The 24,394-nt window shown below is 37.6% G+C and overlaps 1 protein-coding gene across 12 annotated transcripts in view; it reads left to right on the forward strand.

The window, feature by feature from the left end:
• The window catches only part of cacna1ab (calcium channel, voltage-dependent, P/Q type, alpha 1A subunit, b), a 129,029-nt gene that overhangs the window by 97,513 nt on the left and 7,122 nt on the right, over nt 1-24,394 (forward strand). For 3 of the 12 annotated variants that reach the window (XM_079858403.1, XM_079858402.1, XM_079858411.1), the window contains 15 exons: nt 504-620; nt 1,138-1,203; nt 1,358-1,455; nt 1,917-2,067; nt 3,229-3,356; nt 5,833-5,929; nt 10,855-10,960; nt 11,278-11,385; nt 13,102-13,205; nt 15,125-15,231; nt 16,483-16,627; nt 18,396-18,515; nt 20,489-20,524; nt 21,899-22,121; nt 22,929-23,161. In XM_079858403.1, the coding sequence (XP_079714529.1) occupies nt 504-620; nt 1,138-1,203; nt 1,358-1,455; nt 1,917-2,067; nt 3,229-3,356; nt 5,833-5,929; nt 10,855-10,960; nt 11,278-11,385; nt 13,102-13,205; nt 15,125-15,231; nt 16,483-16,627; nt 18,396-18,515; nt 20,489-20,524; nt 21,899-22,121; nt 22,929-23,161 (1,839 nt within the window). Of the gene's footprint in view, nt 1-503; nt 621-1,137; nt 1,204-1,357; nt 1,456-1,916; nt 2,068-3,228; nt 3,357-5,832; nt 5,930-6,826; nt 6,924-10,854; nt 10,961-11,277; nt 11,386-13,101; nt 13,206-15,124; nt 15,232-16,482; nt 16,628-18,395; nt 18,516-19,792; nt 19,811-20,488; nt 20,525-21,898; nt 22,122-22,928; nt 23,162-24,394 lie in introns of all 12 variants that reach the window. The other 9 variants (XM_079858407.1, XM_079858405.1, XM_079858404.1 and 6 more) reach the window with 7 other exon arrangements.

Raw genomic sequence — 24,394 nt, forward strand, 5'->3', positions numbered from 1 at the left:
TGCCTGAACTTGCTAAGGCCTAATTAATGCGGTGCATCGGGCTGCTTCCATACTGTGACTTGCCTGTCTCAACAGATCAGTGCATTTGATTAAAAAAAGTTTATGCTTTAATATATGATTGGATGATGACTGTTACAGTTTAGTGATTGTTTTTTAGCCCCTACTGAATTAATTTGATAATTTTTTAGTAATCTTTTTTTTGTTTCGTTTTTTTTTTTTTTTTGTCAATCCCATTTTAAGTTTATTTTATACATTACTTTATGTATATACATTTATATGCAAAATATTTGTATAACTTATTGATTACTTTAACCCACTCTTTCCTTCTAAATTATATATTTTTTATTTTACAAAAAAACTGATTTGTTATCATTAAGTAAACTGATTGTGATTTTCTTCTTCACTTTACCTCACATCTTCTGTCTCTTTTACGTTCTCCATTTTCTTCTGGAACATTCTCCTCTCTCTCCGTTTCTACATTCGTCTCAATCTAATCTTCCCAGAATAACTTCATAAACCTGAGTTTTTTGAGACTCTTCCGAGCAGCACGTCTCATTAAGCTCTTGAGGCAGGGCGAGACCATTCGCATTCTGCTTTGGACCTTTGTTCAGTCATTTAAGGTACGAAAACATCCACACCAACTCTCAAGATTTAAGATAAATGCAAACATTTTTCACGGCAAAACCTTTACATCGATCATGATGCCAAATTTCATGCTCTCTGAAGTCCCACCTTTCAGTTAAAAAAAAAGAGAGACAATTGTATCTATACATAGAAAAAGCATAACCAACTGCCCTGCCTTAAAGGGATTTAAAGAGTGAATTAATTCTTTGCAATTATTTTTAATATTGTAATTCATTTTTTAATAGTCAATATGCAGCGGAACATTTTACAAATTGAGCTTATTTATTGAATTGAACATTTTTTAAAAACTTTGGAATTCTCCAAAAATGAACAAAAAATGCAGTGCATTATTTCATGCAATATCATAGAGGTGCATTGTATTGATTGTAGAGATGTAATACTTTATAAATTCTTGCACTCTTGCACATAAATGCACTCAACCTATTTTACAGTTTGCCAACCATCAAAATTCACATTTTTTCCACCTTTCATGCTGTTTTTGTCTTTTTACAGGCTCTGCCATATGTGTGCCTGCTCATTGCAATTCTGTTCTTCATCTATGCCATCATTGGCATGCAGGTAACAGCTGTTCTGTTTAAAATGAGCTCTAACATCACTGTGAGTTTTTAAAGAATCCATCAACACATTTAAATGGCATATGGTTGCTGGGATATCTCATCTGTGAATGTCGTGATGTGTGCATAAGTTTTATATCTGCTCTGTGATGCTTTAGTTGTTTGGGAACTTGGATATTGAAGAAGAAGAAGACAGTGCGATCAACGAACACAACAACTTCAGAACCTTCATCATGGCCCTAATGCTCCTCTTCAGGTCCATCCTGTGTCTTTACCAGTGTTATTTTAGTATTGCTATTATTATTTTGAATTAGCTTGTTGTTGTTTTTTATTATTATTATTATTTTAGCATTAAGTTACTGTGTTTTTGTCACGTGCTTTTGTCATTTTTTGTTTTTACATTTCTATTTAGATTTCATTTATTTTAATTTTAGTACTTCCAATTAAACCTTTCTATTTTGTTTTTAGGAGCAAGACTTAAAAAAAAAACACCAAAACCTTCACTTTTAGATTTATTTTTAGTAATTTTGTCTGCTTTTTATTATTATTATTTGTATATATTTCTGTTTAGCTTTAATTTGTTTTCATTTCAGTTTTTTTAATTTGAAGTTAGAACTTTTTTTTAAGGTTTTTCCTACTAATAGTATATATTATATATTTTTTGTCAGTTAACAAAAACTTTTTTTAATATTATGTATGTGTGTGTTTTGGTAACAGGAGTGCCACTGGCGAGGCATGGCATGACATCATGCTGGCATGTCTCGGAGGAAAGAAGTGTGATGTTCAATCTGGGAACGAAGGGCCAGAGTGCGGCAGCAACTTTGCCTATGTATACTTTGTTTCTTTCATCTTCCTCTGTTCTTTCCTGGTGAGAACAACCTCCACTTGTTTCTTTACTCCTTCCTTTACCTTAAAGGGTCATGAACTGAGAATTAAAATAGTCCTTGATCTTTTTACAGTTTAGAGGTTGTTATACTATAAAAATATCCTGTAAGTTTAAAAACTTCCTTGTTATTCCAATAACAGCTTATTGAAACCAAGGCCAGAAAAAGACAAGATCTGAAAAGTGTGGAATTATGACGTCATAGTGCTGTGAAAGACCGCCTTTGCCGAAGAAGATCCACACATTATTTTAAAGTTACCTTTTTAGCCCCCCCCACCGAATCGCATATGCCATGTATTATGTAAATAACAGAGAGACGCTAACGCTAGGTTACTAGAGCTAACAAGCGATGAAGATGGCTTGGGGGACGGCAAGACGTTGTGCAGTGCCAAGTTGTGGAAAAACTCAGCCGTTGCATTTCCTTCCTTCAGATCCCAACGTAAGGATTGCGTAGTTGAAGTTTATTTTTAATACAGTTTCAGATTGCGTTAGTAAGAAGCTGTCCATTTGTTCGCTACATTTTACTTCGGATTCCTTTGTAAACAAGGCACAGTTCGATTGCTTGAGAGACTGAAATTTTAAAAAGAAGCTGTGCCCTTCTGTATTGGATCTGACAGGAACAGCTCAACACACATCTGTGAAACATTTTTTCTTTATCCTGTCTTACTATTGCTTTGTTATAGATCATTTGAGGGTTAATATGTGTACATGTTTAACCAAAATTACAACAGAATCCATTGATGAAGGATAAAGTCTGTCAAAAAGACAAAAGTGGGCACTTTGGGATCTAATTGGTTTAATCTATTTTACAAATGCAACACTATTACCCAATAATAGCAGTGGGCGGTTACTTCCAAGTCTTCCATGCGGCACACCCAGTGTTTCAGGATCGAGGCTCAAAAACAGGGTAGAAAATAGCCTATTACTTACTAATTATGATGTTTTTTTAGGTAAAAACCTTTCTAATGCTATTAGTGGACCACAGAGAACAGTACAAAATTATAAAAAAAGGCAGTTCATGACCCCTTTAATCACATTTTTTAACATTTGACTTTTTCTCTGAGATGCATCTGTTTTTTATTTTTCTCTTCAAAACAGTAAATAGTTGATTCAGTATGTTTTTGGGCGGTCTATTTATGTGTTTAGATGCTGAATCTCTTCGTTGCTGTCATCATGGATAACTTTGAGTACTTGACCAGGGACTCCTCCATCCTGGGTCCACATCATTTGGATGAGTATGTCAGGATATGGGCAGAGTACGACCCAGCAGCCTGGTGAGTTGCACGCACAACTTTTTATCTCACACACACTTTTCTAACAAAAACACATTTTAAAGATGCTCATATTCTTTTATGGCCGTTTACACCTGGTCACTTCATTGGTTTTTACTGATCGGATAGCTATCTAATTAAAAAAAAAACGTTTCCGTTTACACTTTGTTGCATAAATGTGTTTTAGCAAAATTCCGCATAAATTCCTGCGCTATAAGCAGATTTAATGGAGTTCACGTCACCGAAATCAACAGATACGAGCTGCATTTTATTGATCATCAGCTAATTTCAAAATCAAAGACCACAATAGGAGAGAGAGTGACATCAGTCCTGGTAAGATCATTTAGTTTCTTTACTTTTAATGAAGATGATTGTGTGTTGAGCGTTTGCCACTTACTTTCAGTTTTATTTGCGGTAGTTTGCGCGTTGGCTTGATAAAGAGATACTCTGCTTATCTGCGACGATCGTGTTGCAGTTTCTGCATATCAGGCTATAACATGTCATATAGCCAATAACACGCTCTCACACGTTTATTTTTTAGCATTGTTTGGAGGAGTAAAATGTACATATGTGGTTTCAACAACCAGATGCATTTTCATTTGTCCAGTTTCATCTGGAATGCGGCCCAGACCACCTCTTGATGTGGTTCGAGCGATCGGATTTAAATCCGTCTCCAATGCATTTCGGAGGGCATTTACACCTGGTCCTTTCGCAATCGGATAACTATCCAATCACAGAAAACGCATGAAGTGACCAGGTGTAAACAGGCCTATAGACACACGTGCAAGCATTGATATTTCCTTTAAATTGTGTAATGTAAATCCCAAATCAATTGCAACACCTAATAACAACAATTTGTAAAAACATGCTTACTGCAAGCTAACAAACACTGTAACATTCTAAAGATTATTTTATCACAGATATGTGCACACAAACTAACTTAAACACTAACCATTCTTCTCCATAGCTCTTATGTCTTTTGAAAACATCCCCAAAATGTCCCAAAACACTGTCCATGGTCACTCAAGATAAAGCCCTGTCACAAATAGTGGATCTCAAACTCTCAAAATGCCCCAATGTTTGTCTTTAAATCCCTCCTGTCCCATCCTAGGGCTGATGTGACCCACTGCAGTCTGATTTCTTGTCACATATGTAGATGAGCCCGATTGTACCAACTGCACAAACTCTGTCTGCCCAGTCAGTAGTGTCTCCCACTTCCCCCCGTCCCAGTGCTTGCCTCATTCTCAAGTGCTGTTCTGCAGGAGCGCATGGAGATGGTCTGAAGAAGCTCAAGAAGAAAAATAATAATAATATGTGTATAAGAACTACAGCAAGAATCAGAGGAAGTAATTTCAAAGAATATAAGCCAGAGAGAACGTAAGACCCTGTGCATGGCAGATTCTGACTTCACAATGACTTAATTCTCCCATCTTTATGGCTCAGGTGTGCATGGCAAACATCTTCACAGACAAGCTGTCGCAGCTTATTTCTGTACTTGCCACTGCATACAAACGTTAACAAAATACACCTCATGTATTTTGCCTGTAAAGCCCACATAGCTGTCACTGTATGCAGTTCAATTAAGTCATTGGACTCGTAAAGATGAGAGAGCCTCTCATGTGCACGGTCATATCGGTGGATTCGTTTACTCCGCACCGTGATAGGGGGAGGATTCAGAACAGCACTAAAGATCATTCAAGGACAGCTGAAACCAAATCTTTTTTTTTTTTTTTCTTTTTTTTTCTCTGGTGATTTCACTTACATGCATATAGCTGGGGTTTATTGCACTGGATTTTGACATGCATTGAAATCTCGGCTACATTAACCCTCACATGCATGTTTCAATTTATCCAAGACAATGGCCCCTTTTCACATTTCCAGGTTTTTATTACGGAAGTAAACTATAGCATGAGAACTGTCTTAAGAGGGAAATGGGCATTTATTTATAATGGCTGTAGCATGCTTCTATGCATTTATTTATTTAGTTTATAATATTTGTAATACTTGGTTTGAATTATTTGCACCCTTGGTAAATATGTTCAAAGAAGGCTGTGGTAATAAATCTGCATTGTTTATCCTTTTGATATTTCATCAAAACAAATCTAACCTTTCTAATTTTGCTAATATTGCTAATAGTGTGGAAATTCATCATCACAGTCTTGTGAAAAGTGTCCATTCCAGGAAGATTTCAGTCTTTCGTATGACCTGAACATGTTTGTTATAGCTTAAAATCGGTTGGGCTGTCCTTCGAATGATCTGGTTTTCTCTTGGTTTGAGGCAGTGGAACAACTTCACTGGGTTTGGTCTGTGATTTGTCAATGGATATGTGTGCTTTTATTCTCTTGTTCTTTGTGCTCCTCCTCTTGTTTCACTATTTTTTCTTCTTCCTCTCCATCTCCTCTTTGGCTCTCTGGCTCTCTTTTTTTCTCTCTTTTCCTGTGTTTGCCCCCTCTCTAACCTCCCTGTATTCTTCTTGCAGCGGGCGCATTCATTATAAGGATATGTACAGTTTATTGCGGGTTATCGACCCCCCGCTGGGCTTAGGCAAGAAATGTCCTCATAGGGTGGCCTGCAAGGTTTGGATCCTACTAAACAAAAAACTTAAGCACCTGCTCGCATTGAAGACTGGAATGAATGTTGCTTTTCTTTTTTTTTATATTTTCTTTTTTCAGTTTCTTTACTCTTCTCCACAGTTTTTCTTCTTTTACTTGAAATTCATTTTTGTTATTTTATTTGCCATCTCTGTATGCATTCTGATATGACAAATGAGAATGTGCAGGACAATGCAGACACCTTTTTAGAAGCATGACATGCACTGCCATCGACAGCCAAGTCTGTACGAACCTCTCTGTGGAATAAACCACTCTTAACAGCCAAAAAAAACAAAAAAAACCACAATCGAACGAATCAGTCATTTTGTTATTTTTTTTTCTTTCTGCTTGCTGTTGAACCATGCCTTGGCAAACTGGGTGTAACAGTGTGCATTGTTCTTGTTTGGGGACGAAGTGAGGGTTGGGGATCAGAGGACTGCATTGACGTGACTGCCATAGTTCACCACCAAGCAGCGGAGCTTTTCTTTGCCTGTTTGAAGCCCCACTGCAGTTCTATGGGACCGTCCTACGATCGCATAGAACAGTGTTTTTACTAGGACTAAAAACCAGCTTCCCCTCCTCCTGTTTAACCTCCAGCCAATCAAGAGCTCTCACGCTCTCAAAACCCCGCCCCTCGCCCAGACCAAATCAATAACCTATGTGTCTTTGTTTTTCCTTCTTGCCGTTCTTATTTCCTCCTCCTTTCTCCTTTTTTGGTTTAAATCCCACCATCCTCCGGTTTGTCCCCCTCCATTGTTTCTCTTCTTGTCCATTGTTTTATTCGTCCTTCGTTGTCCTCCTACCCCCCCCCCCCCCCCCCGTTCTCCTCGTTTAATTTTTGGGGTTCTCACCCCTCCCCTCCCACCCCACTCCCCCTTACAGCGGCAGGATCAGTTACACTGATATGTATGAGATGCTCAGGCACATGTGTCCTCCGCTAGGCCTGGGAAAGAGGTGCCCGGCTCGGGTCGCCTACAAGGTTAGCGGCAGCAGCCCGCCGTGGGTGCGCCACAGCCAATCAAAGCTGTCCGTTTTTTTTTTCTGTTAGTGTTGGTGTTGGTGAGCTGCTGTATCTTTCTTTTTACATTGTGGGGTACCGGTGAAAGTGTTAGCCAGCTGACACACACACACGTATGCACACATCCACTGGAGAGCGGGAACGGAGGGTACCTTGCCAGCCCTTCTGCACCGTACTCAAATACTCACTCACATGCAGATGCAAATGATTTTGTTGCAAAACTGCAACTGTTAACTTTTATTGCAGTCTTATTGTTAGAGTTGATGTGTTTATTAATTTAGACATTTGTTAAAATCAACATGAAATCAAAATAGATCCTATTTAGTGTCTTAAAGCACTTACCAGGTCTTATTCATTGGTGCAGTATTATTCCGAACCCCAAAAAGTTTTTCTTCATAATCTTTCATCAAAAGTTAATTAGTAGTTTCTCCTCTGCAACAACTCAAATGAATTCCTAGTGAATAAAATGAAGTCGCCTACAACTTTTGTTCTCTTTGAATATCCAGTTTCACTCTTGAATATCACATTGCAGAAGTAAAATGGTTTTTGAATGCCGTTTCATGTTGACTTTAACTTGAAAACAAGGATTCTTGTATTATTTTCGCATTATGTTTTCCATTGCAGAAATAGAGCCTGTGATAAACTTGAAACACAAATATGAAGCATATAGACAGAAATATACATGTTTCACTGTGTGCGTGTACAGAAGGACTGGGAAGGATTGTGTGCCTTTGGTCCTCTGCGTCTCTCCCTCCAGTGGATGATTCCTAAAGTCTACAGATGTCCAGTATATTTTCCATGAGTTTGGCAGATGACACTTCCGTAGGTTCAGCTAGTGCGATCACACAGCTTTTAGGAGTCTTTAGACCCACTTTATCCTTTTGATTTTTTTCCAGCAAATCCACTAGAATCACAGATAAGCTTTCCCACCTGTCCTTCGTTTGATTCTGTCAATGCAGTTCTGACCTGTTTCCGTTCCCCTCTCTCTTTCTGTCTTACTGTCTCTCACTCTATCTTTTCTCCCCCCCCCCCCCCCCCACATTCCTCCAATTTGCATTTTCAGCCACTACATCTCTGCATCCTTCTCCTTTCTTTCTCCTGCTCTCTCTCTCTTTTACATCCTGTCTCCTTCTCCCTCTCTCTCATTTCTTCACTTTTGTCAGCATGCTTCTTAATTATGCAAATAGTAATAATCTGAATGCATCCTTATGTGACAGTTACATCCAGCCATTTTACATGTCATTACATGTTCATTATAGGCCATGGACCTTAGTCAGATTAGATGATGGTGTGTTTAGTTTGAGGTGAATGAAACCAGAGCCATGTTGTTAGTTTTTTTTTTTTTTCATACAAAATATTATTTGTCTCTGTCGTTTTGCAGGTGGAGACTGTAATTAATGTCCCATGATGTATATCTGTGTAGTCTCTTTTCAATACAATTCATGCTTATAGTGTGTACAAAACAATGATTTGTTCTTACGCCATTCACTATATTCTGCATAGTGAATCTCTCGTACAATACTGTTCAAAAGTTTGAGGTTGGTAAGATTTTCTCTTATATGCACCAAGGTTGCATTTATTTGATCAAAAATATAAGAATAGTAATATTGCGAGATATTATTATGATTTAAAATAGCTGTTTTTTATTTTGATATTTTTAAAATATGATTTTCCAGTCTTCAGTGTCACGTGATCCTTCAGAAATCATTCTAATTTGTTGATTTGGTCTTCAAGAGATGTTGGTTATTATTATCAATGCTGAAAACAGTTGACCTGCTTAATATTTTTGTGGAATTTTTTTAATATATAATACTTTATATATTATTCATTTTTAAATAAAAATGATTCATTTCTTTAGAAAAAACTAAACTTTTGAACAGTGGGGTTTTTGAGGACAGAGTGAGATAAAATTAGTGTATTTTGAAAATATTGCAGAAAATGCACACATTTCTGAGGAAAAAACGACTTGATTTCTCATGTGACCATTCAGTCGTAGATTGGAAACATCATATTTTATGCGTTTTCTTGCTGTTTCACACTACAAATATTTTTGCAAGTAATAGTTTTCTGGAGTTTTTTTGTCCACTGCATGTTTCATCAGCTGTACACAGCGATATGGTTGTACTTGGACAGACAGTACTTCCACTTTTATAATTTGTGTCTAATTACAACTGGCGTCTACACTGACTAAGATCCACTGAACGGACTTCCTCTATGCCAGCATGGACAGTTTTAATGTGGTAGACATTTTGTGAAGTGCAATTTAATTACAAGCTCTCAAAGCTTTACTCAGACTCCCTTCACTCCTACCTCTTCCTCTCACTTTCCTCACTCTCTGATTTCCCCTCATCTCAAACAAACAACATTCTTCTTTTTTGCTCTCTTTCTCCTCTCAGACTTTCTCTCTATCCATTGCCAAGCACACCACTCCCCCCCTTCTCATTATTTTTATATGTGGTGCATATCTCATAGCTTTCCAGTCTGAAGTGAACTAACCTCTATACCTGTTGCCCCTAATCCAGTCCTACACCTCTCGGTGTACAACACAGCCATTTTTCCTCTTTAACTCTGTAGGGAATGCCACCCCTTATCCGACCTTAAAAAAAAAAAACTGCACCCGTTTTGCATCGAGAGATCAGAAAAAAAAAATAATAATGCAAAATATCACTATGAGAAATCACCCAATGAAAGATGCTAAACTAACCCAAAAATACAAGTGGTCAATAAAAGATGAAATGATACTCTCTCTGCGCGGCTGCACTGCTCTTGTTCTGTGAGGGATGGGGAGGGAGGAGGGGGGGTGCATGCACTGCATGCTGCATGAAGTAGGGGTTGATGTTCGGGTGGGCCGGGACCGTTGGGGAGGGCGGGTCGCCACTAAACTCCTATTTGGGGTCCTGCTGCATTGCATGCGCTTCTGCATGACCACCACTGGAACCCGGCTCGTACTCGTTGGTATTTACACCTCCAAGGAACGACGGACTGGTCTGAAATGGGCACACGCGTATACACAGGCTCACACATGCTCACTTTCTCACACTAATGCCATGTGGTGTGCTTGTGTGTTCCAATTCTATGAAGGTACATCCAATGCATGGAAATAGGCATCTAAAAACTGCTGGTTTTAGGTGCCCTTTCATTCATTGGTTTGTCCAAAATATACAACCTCCAACAGGTAGGGGGAGCTCTTTAGCAGTAGTCTTTTGAAATAAATGTCAAATTTAGCTGATATTTGTTTCCTCAGCCTTTGCCAGCTGATTCAGGGTATGTAGCTTACTGTTAATTGAACAAAAGAGTACTTTAAATTGTATACATTTGCATTAGATACAGTATATCAAACCAAGTGGCATTCGCAAACAAGAGATGCTTATGTGAGTGATATTTATGCCTGATCTGAGATCAGTTTTCACTGGCAGAGGAACACTGAGGAACTACATCCTGTGTGATACTGCTCCTGTTATCTGTGAGGGCTCCAATTAAGTTACTTAATTGATGTGTATGTATTGTATATGTTCTATAAGATGTGTGAATGGTTCATTCACACATTACAAGGTTGCAGGATGTGTATTGGTCAATCATTTGTCAGTCTAAGAAAACTGCTCTCACAGATGTCAACGAAATCTCCCTTTTTTGTGTGGTTGTATGAGTATCACCTGAAAATGAATTGCATGATGCATGGTTTGTACACAACCACTGCATCAAAAGAAAGTCAGAATTACGATCAAATGATCTGTTTAACAGCTTAATCTACTGAAATTTGTATGGCTAGAAGTTTATTTTTTGGCTACAGACTGCTGAGCTCCCCAAGCCTTTTATTAGTCCACCAAAGCATCTGACTGGAGGTTTAACTTACACAGCCCCGCCCTCATCCCCTCTGATTGGCTCTCCACAGAGACTGCTACGTATGGACCTCCCTGTTGCTGATGATAACACGGTGCATTTCAACTCTACTCTGATGGCTTTGATACGCACAGCTCTGGACATCAAAATCGCCAAGGGTACAGAACGACATCCCTCTTTCTTGTATACTGTATTTTATTAACTTTTTTATTCTATTTTGACACAAATTTAAACCGATTTGAGTCAGATATGCACTTTCTTTTTTTCTTCCTTTTGAAAAACATTCCAAGTATGACAAATATTAACCAAAACAACATTTCCTGTGTGTTTGTGTGTCTATCTTCTGAATGAATGTGATTATAATTATGTTTTTGTGATGTTTGTGCTTTTGGTGTATATGCATATTTTGTTTATCTATACGTATGTGTTTTGCTTACGTGTGTATGTACACTGCCCTGACATCACACACTTTCAGGAGGCGCAGACAAACACCAGATGGACGCGGAGCTCCGTAAGGAAATGATGGCGATTTGGCCAAATCTCTCCCAGAAGAACCTGGATCTGCTGGTAACGCCACACAAGTGTAAGTTGCAGATGGGTTTGTAGAGAAAAACAACTAATAAAAGATCACTAATTCATCAGAGGACAGCTTCTCTCAGCCCACACCGCTCAGCATCCTCTGATCAGGCAACAATCTCACAATCTTTCTCCCATCCCCACATGACAAACCAATATCTTACACTGTTAATTAGATCAGGAATACCATGCTTTTCCATATTATTTCTATTTAAAACCATCCTGCTTCCTAGCTATATTTATTGCTCATAAAGTTGTTTTTTTTTCACATCAGATATTCAATGTGACTCGTTTAGTTCATCCATTTCGCTATCCACATTTAGGCCTTCAACATAGTCATCCCACTTCTACATAACATATCCTCTCCTTCCCCAACCTCTTTCTTTTTCTCCCTCTTCCTTTCTCCTATCTTCTATCTTCATTGCCTGTTATCAGGGGGTGCCTCGCTATAGACGGATCCTCTATAGAAGTCTTTTCACTCCAGCACGTGTAAAGCACAAAGCTGGGCTAAACCTCCAAATCACAGAGCCTCATAAACTAGCCCGAGTTAGTACCTCATATCTGATGGTGTTAAAAGATGTTAGGCACTTTAGAGTTTGATATGATGACCAGAATATATGAAAATCTGTTTGTATAATCTATGGAAAGTAGCTAATAAACAAGTAGCCTGGAAATGCTTTTGTATGCTTTCTTTTGGCATGTTTTCTTTTGAAAATTCTAGCATGTTTTACATTTATTGTCAATCCTTTGGGTGTTTCATGCCATTTTACTATGAAATTGTCCTAACAAGAAGTTGTTTGATGTGAAGGGATTGCTTTTTTTGTCATTTGTGGCAGCTCAAATTTTTTCAAATTTATATGTTATATGTTTCATTCAAACTCCGGATGCCATTGCAGAGTTTTGATGAAAAATTTGAGCTCCTTGCAAAATATTGTACTCTTAAGGTACTGTTACTTTTGCCTCATTCATGGCATCTTTTCGTAGTAAAATGGCTCTTGAGTCCCTGTAAGAACGTAATACAGCATAGAAATGTGAAACAGTAAAAGGTCATTGAGTAAAATGAGAGGTTCTTTAATTAATGAGGATCTGACTGTGAAAAGACTATCAGCTCAGTGGCGTTTTGTATTTGTCAGTGTACTTTGTATATATATTGTGTATAATGTAAATTGTGTATTTATATTACAGTATATATAGTGGTCCCAAAAAGTATTTGGACTATCAGGCAACACTAAACATGTAAGACATTCATTGCATTTGATAACAAAACACCAGGTGGCATTTATTTTGAAGAAAGAAACAAAATATTTCACAAAAATTGGTTTGGAAATTGGAAATTAGTTCTGGGAAAATCTCTAGCATCATTTGTTTGCAAATGCCACTTGGTTTGATATTTTGTTGCCAATGCAGTAATATTCATACATGTTTAACCGTGACTCTAGTGTCTAAGTGTGTCTAAGTGCTTTTTTGGGGCCTCTTTATTTGTGTAAGTTTTGTTGTATACCTGTTGTCCAGATTCTCAGACCCAGATTGAGACTCACTCTGGACTCTGAAGAACTTCTGTTGGTTCATTTTTGTTGAGGTCGTGGATGAGTTTTGTCCGGGTCTGAGAGACTAGACCTTAGTGTTTGTGGCATGCCTTGTCTCCAACTCCCATTCCCCTCTCGGCTCAGGGTCCCATTCCACCCCGGTCTAATTGTGCAGGTTAACTTTTTCATCCTCTCAGCAGCGACAGACCTGACAGTGGGCAAGATCTACGCCGCCATGATGATAATGGAGTACTACCGGCAGAGCAAGGCCAAAAAGCTGCAGGTGCTTCGTGAGGAGCAGGTACCGCCTCAGACAAACAAACAAATGCCAAATCTGCTCTGCTTTCTCAACCTTTTGCTAATCTTCTCCCAGCAAATCAATCATGTAGTGTATTAAGCCAAGTTTGCAGTTGATTAGCTTCACTAATTAACTTTGCAGAGGAAACTTCCTCATTTTGCTAATCAACATTGGTAGCACTTTTTTTTAATTCCTGCCTGTCCACACAATTATCTTAAATTTGGCTACCTTCTCACTTATTGGCTATGTATGATTTTTTAACTTATAAGTTCTAAATTTTTAGAAGTGAGCATTGCAGTTTTTATGCACATTTTGGAAACTTTATTTGCATCTTGGTGCTTCCATGCAGCATTTTTATGTGATCTTTAAATATGCTTCAAAATACATGGTTGAAAACTGTTCACAGATAGGCAGCAGCCTGCAGTTTCAGACACAGCCAATGCATCCTTCACACTTCACACATTTTAAGCTGAAATTAGCCATTTTTAGATGATCACATTCCAAATTTGGGCTGGTAAGATTTTTTTAAAATTATTGTTAAAAATAATATGCTCTTATGCTCAACAAGGTCAATTTATTTGACCAAAACTAACTTGTGAAAACGCTATTACAATTTAAAATAACTTTTTGTGATACATTTTTTCAGGATTCTTGGATCAATAGAAAGTTCAAAAGAACAGTATTTATTTGAAATAAAAAACTTTTGTAACTACTTTATATAAAAATATTAACTTCTTTAAAAATCTTGCCGACCCAGTATACACAGTAGTGTATGTCACTTCCCACATGGAGCACTAAGATTTTCATACAAACTAATATTTAAGTGCTTTTATGGCATGAAAACAGTAAACTGGTTATACAGTAGATCTGTATGATCATTTCACATTTTATTTACAGAGTTAGAGCATGCTTAAAAACACATGCAGTAATTTTGCAATGAATATACAATGATGAATGATACAACATGGCCTTTTGTCAGTGTCACTCCTGCCCCCTTCCCCGGAAATGTTCCCATCCCTAACAGGCACAGTGTCCATTGTTTCTGCCTATCATTGTTCATATAGAAATTGAATTAGTAATACTTGGAGCATGGACACTCTGCTGGCATCAGGGAATGGTCTAAATATATGTTTGTGTCCTGCCTCACCTGAATCCCTGTCTGTCTCTTTACCTGTCTGCACTTGTACCTCAGCACCGTCCTCTCAACATCAGCAGTGCGTTTGTGGCTGTCTCACTCTGTATATCCATCCTTGATGTCTCTAAATGCCTGTCTGTAAACTTGTTTGTATTTTTTACTGTTTTCCTTCTGTCTAATTCTTTTCAATTCAAAAATTCCTTTTTGTTTCCATACTTTTTTGATCCACTGTCTCTTGTTCTTTTTTATTGTGTGTAATCTTCTGTTTTGTCTTGTTTTCCTCCATCCGTTGATCGGTGAGGTTGATTTATCAGTCACTAACATGGAATCTTTTCTCCCTCCGTGTGGACACGTTTGTTCAGCCGATATGTTCATTAATGGATGTTGAGGGGAGGTTCTTGGTGTAACCTTTGGGCTACCACGGTCTCTGAGATTTCTAGTGTTCATAGTTTATGTATCATCCACCCAGAACCTGTAGTTCTGTAAGTATGAACCTTAGATCTTCACTGTAGCACGCCCAAACTGTTACTACCACCCATATCTTTTGGTGGGTTGGATGGAAATGCATTGAGCCATCGGCACCTACCTAGACAGCACAGCCCCAATGGGCTACTCCATTCAGGTTGACGAGGGCACAGGAGGAATCCATTTCCCATGGTGCCCTCTGGGTGATCTCTGCTGTCTGGTACCCCACCACCTGTGTAATGCACGGTGGCTTGTGTGTGTTACCCCATATCCCATGAGTGTGTCTGATCCCAGCTGCAGGCCATGTTCGTATCTTACACAGAACCGAACGCCATTAATGTTTCAGCGCTTGGAGCCATCCCCGAACCAGGAAGGGGGACCGGGGGTGAACGGTCTCCCAGAGTTGCCGCAGGAACCTGTCAATAGCCTGTGAGTAGCATCTTGACTACTCTTTTTGTACAAGTCATGTTTTTTAATTAGCTTTTAACTTAATCTGTATGAGTACGTCTCATGAAATCATATCCAGGTCATATTTCATTCAAAAGCTAAATTAATTATTAAAAGATTATTTATGTGCTATTTCATTGTGCCATTATTTTCATGAGAATAAAGCACATTTTCCCCCAGAATTGCTGTAATGCATTCAGAAGTTTTACTAACAATTTTTAAAGCAATAAATAATTGTAATTTTTTATTAATTAATTAAAAAAAAAAAAAAATTCTGTAATACAAAATTCAATAAAAGCATCAAAGAAATCACAACAATATATACATATATAAAATAAAATATCTATTATATTATATTATATTATATTATATTATATTATATTATATTATATATATTTGTTTAGTTTTTATACCAAACCTGAAACACCACAATCTCTTTTTATTTCCTCTCATTGTTTTGCATATTTATGCAAATTAAGTTTTTAAAATATTTGTTTTATTAATTTGCAGTGTAAAGCTTGTAATATTTCTTTATTTTATTTTACATTACTTTTGTATAGACCAAATCTGAATTCACTTAATCTCTTTTTATTTCCTTAAAAATAGTTTATATTAAAATATTTGTAAAAAAAAAAATTTTGTTTTTAATTTATATAAACCAGAACAACAGCTTTATATAAATATATTAAATTGAAATGCATTTAAATTATTTTAAAATTAAATTAAATGTTAAATGATCATGAAAATAATGTCAAAGTTCTAAAATTATTAATTGTACAAAAATAGACTTTGATTTTTTTTTTTACTTTGATATATATATATAATATATTATTTTAATTTTTTCTCTCTCTAATTAATTTTGGGGGTAAAATATTAGTAAAACCTTGCAGGTTTTATGAGATTCACCTGTTTCGACTGGTGCTCTTTGTCTCTTTCTTCACTGCTTAGCTTTGCTTTAATTGTTGTCTTTCTTCTTCTCCTTATAGGCTGTACTTCTGCTCTTTCTTTGTTTTACCTTCTCTCAGCTGTCTTTGTTCACATTATGTTTCAATTCTACGATTTACGTCTATCTGCTTTATGTTAATTCTGCTGTAAATACATATATACATTTGTAATAGTGTTTCTGTACTATTTTTGTCTGCAAAAGGCATTCTGTGTGTACAAAATAGCTTTTATGTAAGTGTGTGAGAGTGAGTGAGAGAATTAGCCAACCAACACCTTTCTCTGGTCCAGGCCTCCTGAGGGTGGAATGAGTGAGAGCCAATCTTGGGTGACGTCCCGTGCCCAGGAAATGTTCCAGAAGTCTGTTCCGGAAAACTGGAACCCTGACAGACCATCGTATCCTGACGACCATCACAACAGCCGCCATAATCCACAGGTAATACCGGAGATCTTCCAATCAGAAAGGTGATTTTGTCTCGTTTAGATCTGAATCTGAACTTTTAGTAGGAGTTTATCTGGCCGATTGAAACCTGACAAAGTAGCTGTGACTATATCAGCAGAATCTGCTTCTGGCCTTTTCTCAGCCTTCGGTATTCCAAGAACCGTGTGCTTCAGCCAATCACTGTCTTCCCAGCCATTGTCTTTTTCAGTGCCTTTGGGCACACATTTCATTCATATTATCACTCTTTCTACCTCTTCTGTCTCTGTCAGTCTCTAGCTCACATCTTTATCTATCTGATAAATATTTCTGCTGAACTTTACTGCCCATCGTAGACATTTGTATAGACCCTCCCACCTCTGCCAGACTGCGGGGGTGATTCACTGCTTGCTGCTTCTTCACTGTCTTCTGGATCGTACCAAACCCCCTCCAGACTCTCATCTCTCCTTCAGTGTGACTCTTCTCTGTAGCTCAGCAGTCATCCGACCCTGATGTTTCCCTGCACTTGTCACTCATCCTAGTACTATGAAGCAAAGGAGATTCTGAATAAACAGCTGTAGGCTTGAAGAGCATGTTGGAAAGCACTTAAACCAGTAGTGGGCAATCAGACAGGGTTAGTGTTCACCTAGTCTCAGCCTGCAAGAAGTCTATAAACGAGAGCTGTGGCTTTTTTACTGTGAAATTTTCAATCTATGTCTTTTTATTTCCTCCCATCACTTTGGATATATATGCAAAACAGGTTAAAATATTTGTAATGTTCATTTGTTTTTCCATTAATTAAAACCAAAAATCTAAAGTTGAGCTTTTTATTCAAAGTTATTTTATTTTATTTTATATTTAAAATATAAAATAAAAATATTTATTATAAATAATATATATTTATATTTTATGTATTTATTTTATATACCAATCCTGAAACAACACAATCTCTCTTTATTTCCCCAATTTTTTTTGCATATGTATGCTAAATAAGTGATGTTAAAATATTTGTTTTATTAATTTGTAGCGTAAAGCTTGATGTTATATTTGTAATATTTTTTATTTTATTTTACATTTCTCTTTTATAGAGCAAATTTGGAAATCACTCAATCTCTTTTTCTTTCCTCAAAAATAGGTTATATTAAAATATTTGTTTGATTAATTTGTTATATAAACAGCTTTTTATTTTATTTTATTTTATTTTATTTTATTTTTACAAACATATAAATATGTATATATATATATATATATATATATATATATATATATATATATATAAAATACATTAAAAAAAAAGAAAAATAATATATATATATATATATATATATATATATATATATATATATATATATATATATATATATTGGCATGCTTAGTAGTAAGTAAATGTGATATCTTTGTGCTTTACTCTCATACATCTTATTTTTAGATTTACCAGGTCCTTGTCCTTGAACATTATATTCAAAAAGCAAACTTTGGTTTGTCACTTTATATATCAGTCAGTCTCCCTTTCTGTCTAAATTGGCCGGAATAAGTTGTAATATGGGCCGATAATCGGAGATTAGTGTGCACCTGTTCCTTTATTTCACTCTGTTAGTGATATGCCTCATTTGGTAATGGCTAATGACTACATCAAGTGTGCTAATCTTCAGTTCAAAGCACTTTTGCACATGACATCGCCCTCTACTGGTTTAATCCCTTATGGGTCCAGTATCACACCCCATAGAGCTGTAGGCCGGTGAAGCAGGCATCAGCCCGGCCCACATGCTGTTGCTCTGTTTTGCAGACGGTAAAAATGAGAAAGATTGGCCCTGTTGGGGACGGTTACTCGGACACTGAGCCCTATCACCCAATGGAAGGGCATGGGCGGACCATCTCCATGCCACGCCTCTCAGCAGACAACCAAGTGAGCACCTTCATCCTTTCATCCATCCATTCACCCATTTCATCTTTCCACCTTTTATCTGTTATCATCCATTCCCGACATCCGTCATTAGTCAGTTATCCAGCTTACAGCCTTTGACCGCTTTGGAGGGGGGAACCAAACTTCAAATAGTTTGTTGTGCTGTCATGCTAACATGTCAATAAATGCTAGCATGTCTTTGTCAAGAGTCAAAGGGCACATGGATAAGTGGCTCACACCCTTACCTTCACTTACCTGCATGGCTGTGTGTATGCATGTATGCGTGAGAGAGAGAGAGAGAGTGAGAGCGAGTGTGTGTGTTCTCAGCATCATCATACCACCCTAGCTCACTTTCAGGAAAACCTTGGTGTGTCTGGTGGTGTGTGTTGCTGCCAGAGCTTGATTTGAGGTAGTGACACGTCAGACAGAAATAGGTCAAAACAGCCTGTTTGTGCATAATTATAAAATGTATAGCTCTAGCTTTAAAAAGTCATTATATCATACAGAATAACTTATGGAGTTATCAATTAATTATAATTAATAAAAACAGCAATACTGTGAAATATTATTACAATTTAAAAAACTGTTTTCTGTTTTATGATGTTTTAAAATATAATTTATTCCTGAGTTATAATTTAAATTGAGTTAAAATATCTCATAGGACAGTTCACATATGGAAGCAACCAATCGACTGAATTTAAGAGACACCCCTTTGATGCAAAAAGGTGCAAAAATGTGATATGTAACATATGCACTGCTTTGCATACCTAACGCCGATGTCCTGTGACCTCCTGACCTGACGGATATATTTCACCTGATCCTTTTGAAACACTAGCACAAATCAACCTCTAGAGGCAGTAACACGCTCACAACATATGATTCCGCAGACACACACCCAAAACACATCACATAGAAGCAATTACACTACTATTATGATAAAATGCATAAATATACACAGCGTTTCTCACCCTTACATAAACCCTTGGTTGACTATCCTCTGGAGATGTGTCTGAGTTGAGCATTTTGTCCAAGTGTGAGGGAGCCGTGTGTCCCCGCATGTGTTCCAAAATGTGTGTGAAGGTGAGCTAAGCGTAGAAACCTCACAATCTAGTAACAATCTATATATGTTCACTTGTGTGTTGGAAGTGTGGTGCATACAGTGCACACCAGGAAGTGTGAGGATCCAAAGTCTGTGTTTGTGCGTTCCGTGTAAAGCTGTAACGTAGATGTGGTTCTTGTTCTTGTGACTCACTCTTGTCTAACACTGCTCTGCCCCACAGAGTGTGCATTCTGCTGCGGTAAGTGTGTTAGTGTGCTTCCTATCTTCCTCTACACTCGCTCAATTTTTGTCTTTTTTCTCTTTCCTTTTCCTCCTCCCCCTCCCCCAACTCATTCCTGTCAATGCCTGTGTTCCTTTACTCTAAATTACAATGGGGATCACGATCTCTCTCTCTCTTACTCTGCTCTCTTCTCCATTTTGCTTTTCTCTCCCCAATCTTGGTTTCCTATTTCCCTTTTCCTTGCATCCATTTTCAACCATTTCCTCTTATATTTCCTGTTCTTTTTATTGGTTTTACTTGCTCTTTTCTCTCTTTATTTCCCTGTTTGTTTTTTATTACTTCCTTTGATTTGGTCTCACTACTTTTTTCATGGACTTCCTGTGGCACACTCGTCTTTTTAATTTCTTACCAACTCCATCGATCCCTTTCCTTTTGACAATGTCTCTCATTCCTGGGATCTTTCTCGTCTCTTCTGTCATGTTGCACATTGAATTTGTCTCCATTTTTACCCATAACCCCATGGTTTCCTCCTGCCCACTTCCTTCCTTCCTTGTTCCATTTCCTCTTTTCTTCCTTTACCTTCCCCTCTCTCTCTTTGTTTCCTCACACACTTTCTCTGCTGTGCTCTGTGTGTATCGTCCCTGTGGTCTCATGCGTGTGTCCTGTTCTGCGCATCGTCTGTGTGCTATTCAACAGCGACGGAGACACAGGCCGCGAGGAAGTAACCTCAGTGTATGTACCGTCTCTGGCTTTCTGCCTCTCTCTCTCTCTATCTTCTCCATGCTTTCCCTTGTTCCCTCTCTCATTTTGTCTGTTTAAGGAGTCTGCGTCTCTCTTTATGTCTTGATGTCACACTGAACTCTTTTTTTCAAGCCATCCTGTTTTCCCTCTGTATATTCTACCCGTTGCTGTACCTTTCTCTCTCTATACCTTTTTCGTGTCCACTTATGCAGCCCTGTATCCCTGTATGTATGTGTGTGTGCGAGCGTGTGCGCAAGTGTTTGTGTGTCTGTCTGTATCTTATCGCTGTTTTTCTGGTCCTGTGGACATGGGGAGCTTTTGCTGTCTCGTAGTTCTTGGCGCATGGATTTCAAACAGGAAAACCTGCTGCTAATACCGGTCATGTTGTTAGCATGTTTCAATAAGGCGCATGGCATCAAGCATTACGTGTGTGAGTGAAAAGAAGAGCGTGAAGGGTTATTTCAGTTTTCAGATCATGTTTAGATGCATAAGAGCGTAATGTGGCCAAGTATGACTGTGCGTCCACACGTGCTACCGACTGTCATGTTGACCATCATGCCTTAGGGTGTGTGCATTGATGAATGTGCTGAACTTTATTTGGCTGGACTGGGTTCTTCTGTGTGCTCAGCTATTGCAGAGAAAGACATTGAGTATTTAATGTTTCCGCTTGTATTAGAAAGGCCGCAGTGCATGTAAGGCATGGTCTGTCTGTCTGTCTGTCTGTCTGTCTATCTATCTATCTATCTATCTATCTATCTATCTATCTATCTTATGTTTGACTGCCTGTCTATCTGTGTCTCTGTCTGTCTGTATATTTATCTATTTATTTATCTATCTATATGGTTTTATTTCTGGCTGTCTGTCTGCTTATTTATCTTTCTCTTTTACTCTCTATCTATCGTATGTCTGACTGCCTATCTATCTGTGTATCTGTCTGTCTGTCTATCTATCTATCTATCTATCTATCTATCTATCTATCTGTGTCTCTGTCTATCTGTATATTTATCTATTTATTTATCTATCTGTATGTTTTTATTTCTGGCTGTCTGTCTGCTTATTTATCTTTCTCTTTTACTCTCTATCAGTCACAGAATATCCATTTATCTCTGTATTTCTATCTAGATCTCCTTCGCTTTTCCTGTTGATCTCTATTTCTCTTTCTGTCTTTGTTGAGCATGACAGATATACCTGTGCTTTGGTTTTCTCTGTGGGTGTGGAATGTACTGAGTGTTAATCTGGTTACATTCAGATGTTTCCACTCACGCACACTGCATTTAATTAAACCCATATCAATGTAAACTTCTGTCCTTTCCCATTTTTTTCTTCCTTTTCTCTGTCTATCTTTTTTTTTTTCTTTCTCTGTAGACCATCACCGACACAAGTCCAATGCGCCGCTCTACATCCTCACTGGTCCACGGACGTTCTGGTCGAGGCGTACGATTGGACGATTATTCTTTGGAGAGGGTGGTGTCAGAAGAGGGTCACCGACACGGTCCACGAAGGAGAGAGCGTGATCGAGACCGGGACAGAGACCGCAGTCACCGCACCTCAGAGAGATCCCTTGCTCGCTATACAGATGCAGACACAGGTCACTCACAACTCATTGCAAATTGTGTCATATTATTATTATTATTATTATTAAAAAATTTTTAAGATACCCAAGTTCTGTAGGTGCTATGAGAAACTTATTATCTAAAGTTAGCAGTGCTTCTCAATTTTTGTCAAACTATAAAAATGTTTGCCCCTCCCACTACGTAATCTAAAAATCTCTCTTTATTGACAATATTTACATTATTTAAATGTATTTCTTTAGCCGATTCTTTTGTCCAAAGTGACTTAAGAATTAGAATAAATAAGCAATTAAACAAAGTCACTGCAATTTATTATTTTTTTTATTGCTTTTGTGTTCGCTTGCAAAAGTTTTGCGTTCCCCCTAGAAACATTGCGTTTTCTCTTTTGTGAATGCAAAGTTTCTCGTGGGAACACAAAACATTTGCGAGAGAACACAAAAGAATTGACACGTAATTTTTCCGCCCATCTCATATTTATTTCCAATCACCATGTCCCTTTAGGGTCTCCGTACTTTTCTGATGAATAATGAACAGATTTTTATTTTTAAAATCAATTATTTTCTTCATTGAATTTTTTTTAACTTTGTTTTGGGTTTTTTGTAAACATTCTGTTGCTCTAATTATACAAAAAATAGCCAAAAACAAATGAATAAAAGTTTGCTTTACAGGACCAATAGGGATAGTTCACCCAAAAATAAATAATCATTTACTCACCCTCATGTCATTTGAAACCACCTTATAATCCCTAATAACTGACAGCGACTCATTTGGAGGGTTTGTGTTCTTACACATCTCGTCTCATTTCTCTGTGTTGTCTTTTGCAGGACTGGGCACAGATCTTAGCACCACTACACAGTCAGGTGAACTTCCACCTAAAGAGAGAGAACGAGAACGGGGTCGAGCAAAAGACCGTCGCCACCACCATCATCATCATCACCACCACAGCTCGGTGGATAAAGAGCGTTACGGTCATGAGCGTGACTACCACCGTCATCCTCAAGACAGATCTGATCGCCAATGGTCCCGCTCACCGAGTGAGGGGAGAGGGCACAGACAGGTGGGGCACACACACTCGCTGAAATACCACTCGTATATTTACACACAAATTCAACTTGATATTTTCAACTTATTTCACTATACTACTTAAAGGGGCCATGTCATATTGAGTCTTTATCTTTATAAATTAAGCAACAGCACGTATGAGTTGCAGATTTGCTGTCAGGTCTAATATAGTTTGCACTGCTCTGTTCTTCTATAACAGCCACTTTGCACATTGCAGCAGGTTCACAAAACAATCTGTGCTGAAATGTGCCATCCAAAAAGTTAAAATAAAAAAAACAAAAATTCTTTTTGGACAGGAGGAGGTTTTGCACTCTGAGAGCTAAAATATGTTTATATAACATGTCAAACTGTTTTTATTTTTTTTAGGAGTGGGAAAAATACGGCTGTTGAAGGCAAACTTTAAATAAGAGGCATCAGTATCATTATTGATATCAGTGACACTGACCTTTATTCATAGTACTTAGTAAAAAGATGCCATTAAACAAATGTTTTAAATATTAAATATTTTAAATACTATGTTATTTCACCATTCATTTGGAGATGCAGTGGAAAATATATTTACAATTATTTCACATTTTAATCATAGGTGCAGTTTAATCGTGATTAATTTCTGAAACCCGTGCGATTAATTCGTTTTCTTAATCGATCGACACCCTTATTATTTTTATAAAAAGATAAAGGAAAATGAGACATTTGATGATGTGACCCCTTTAAAGTCATACCCATGAGTAGTCATTTTGAACATTCATGTGTATGTGTTCGTGGTTTAGATCTTTACAGTAATCTGCCATGAGAAGCCAGAGGAATGAAACTTAGAGTATCTAGAATACGCAGGTGTGGGTCCAGCTGGACAGTAACCAGACAGCTTATGCTCACCTGTGACCTTATCATGACTGCTTACTGAAATCAGTTTCTCTTTCTTGTGTTATTCTTTTGTTTATCTTCTTTTATCACTGTGGTTTCTGTCCATTTTTCTCGATGTGACTCGTGGCTTCTCTGTGTCTGCTGTTTTGCCTCATTGCCGGTTTGTTTCTTTCTGATTTTATTGATGTTGTTGTTGTTTCCACACACCTCTTTCTCTCTCTTCCTCTTCCTTGTCTCTCTCCTTTCTTCTCTTCCTCCTCCTCCTCCTCCTCCTCCTCCTCCTCCACCACTTGCCGGTGTGTGCTCCTCTCTTTTGTTTGACGTTAATTTTGTGGTGTTTTTTTATTTGCCTTGTTTTAATTTT

This window comes from Squalius cephalus (assembly GCF_949319135.1).
Source record: "Squalius cephalus genome assembly, chromosome: 22".
Taxonomy (NCBI): Eukaryota; Metazoa; Chordata; class Actinopteri; order Cypriniformes; family Leuciscidae; genus Squalius; species Squalius cephalus.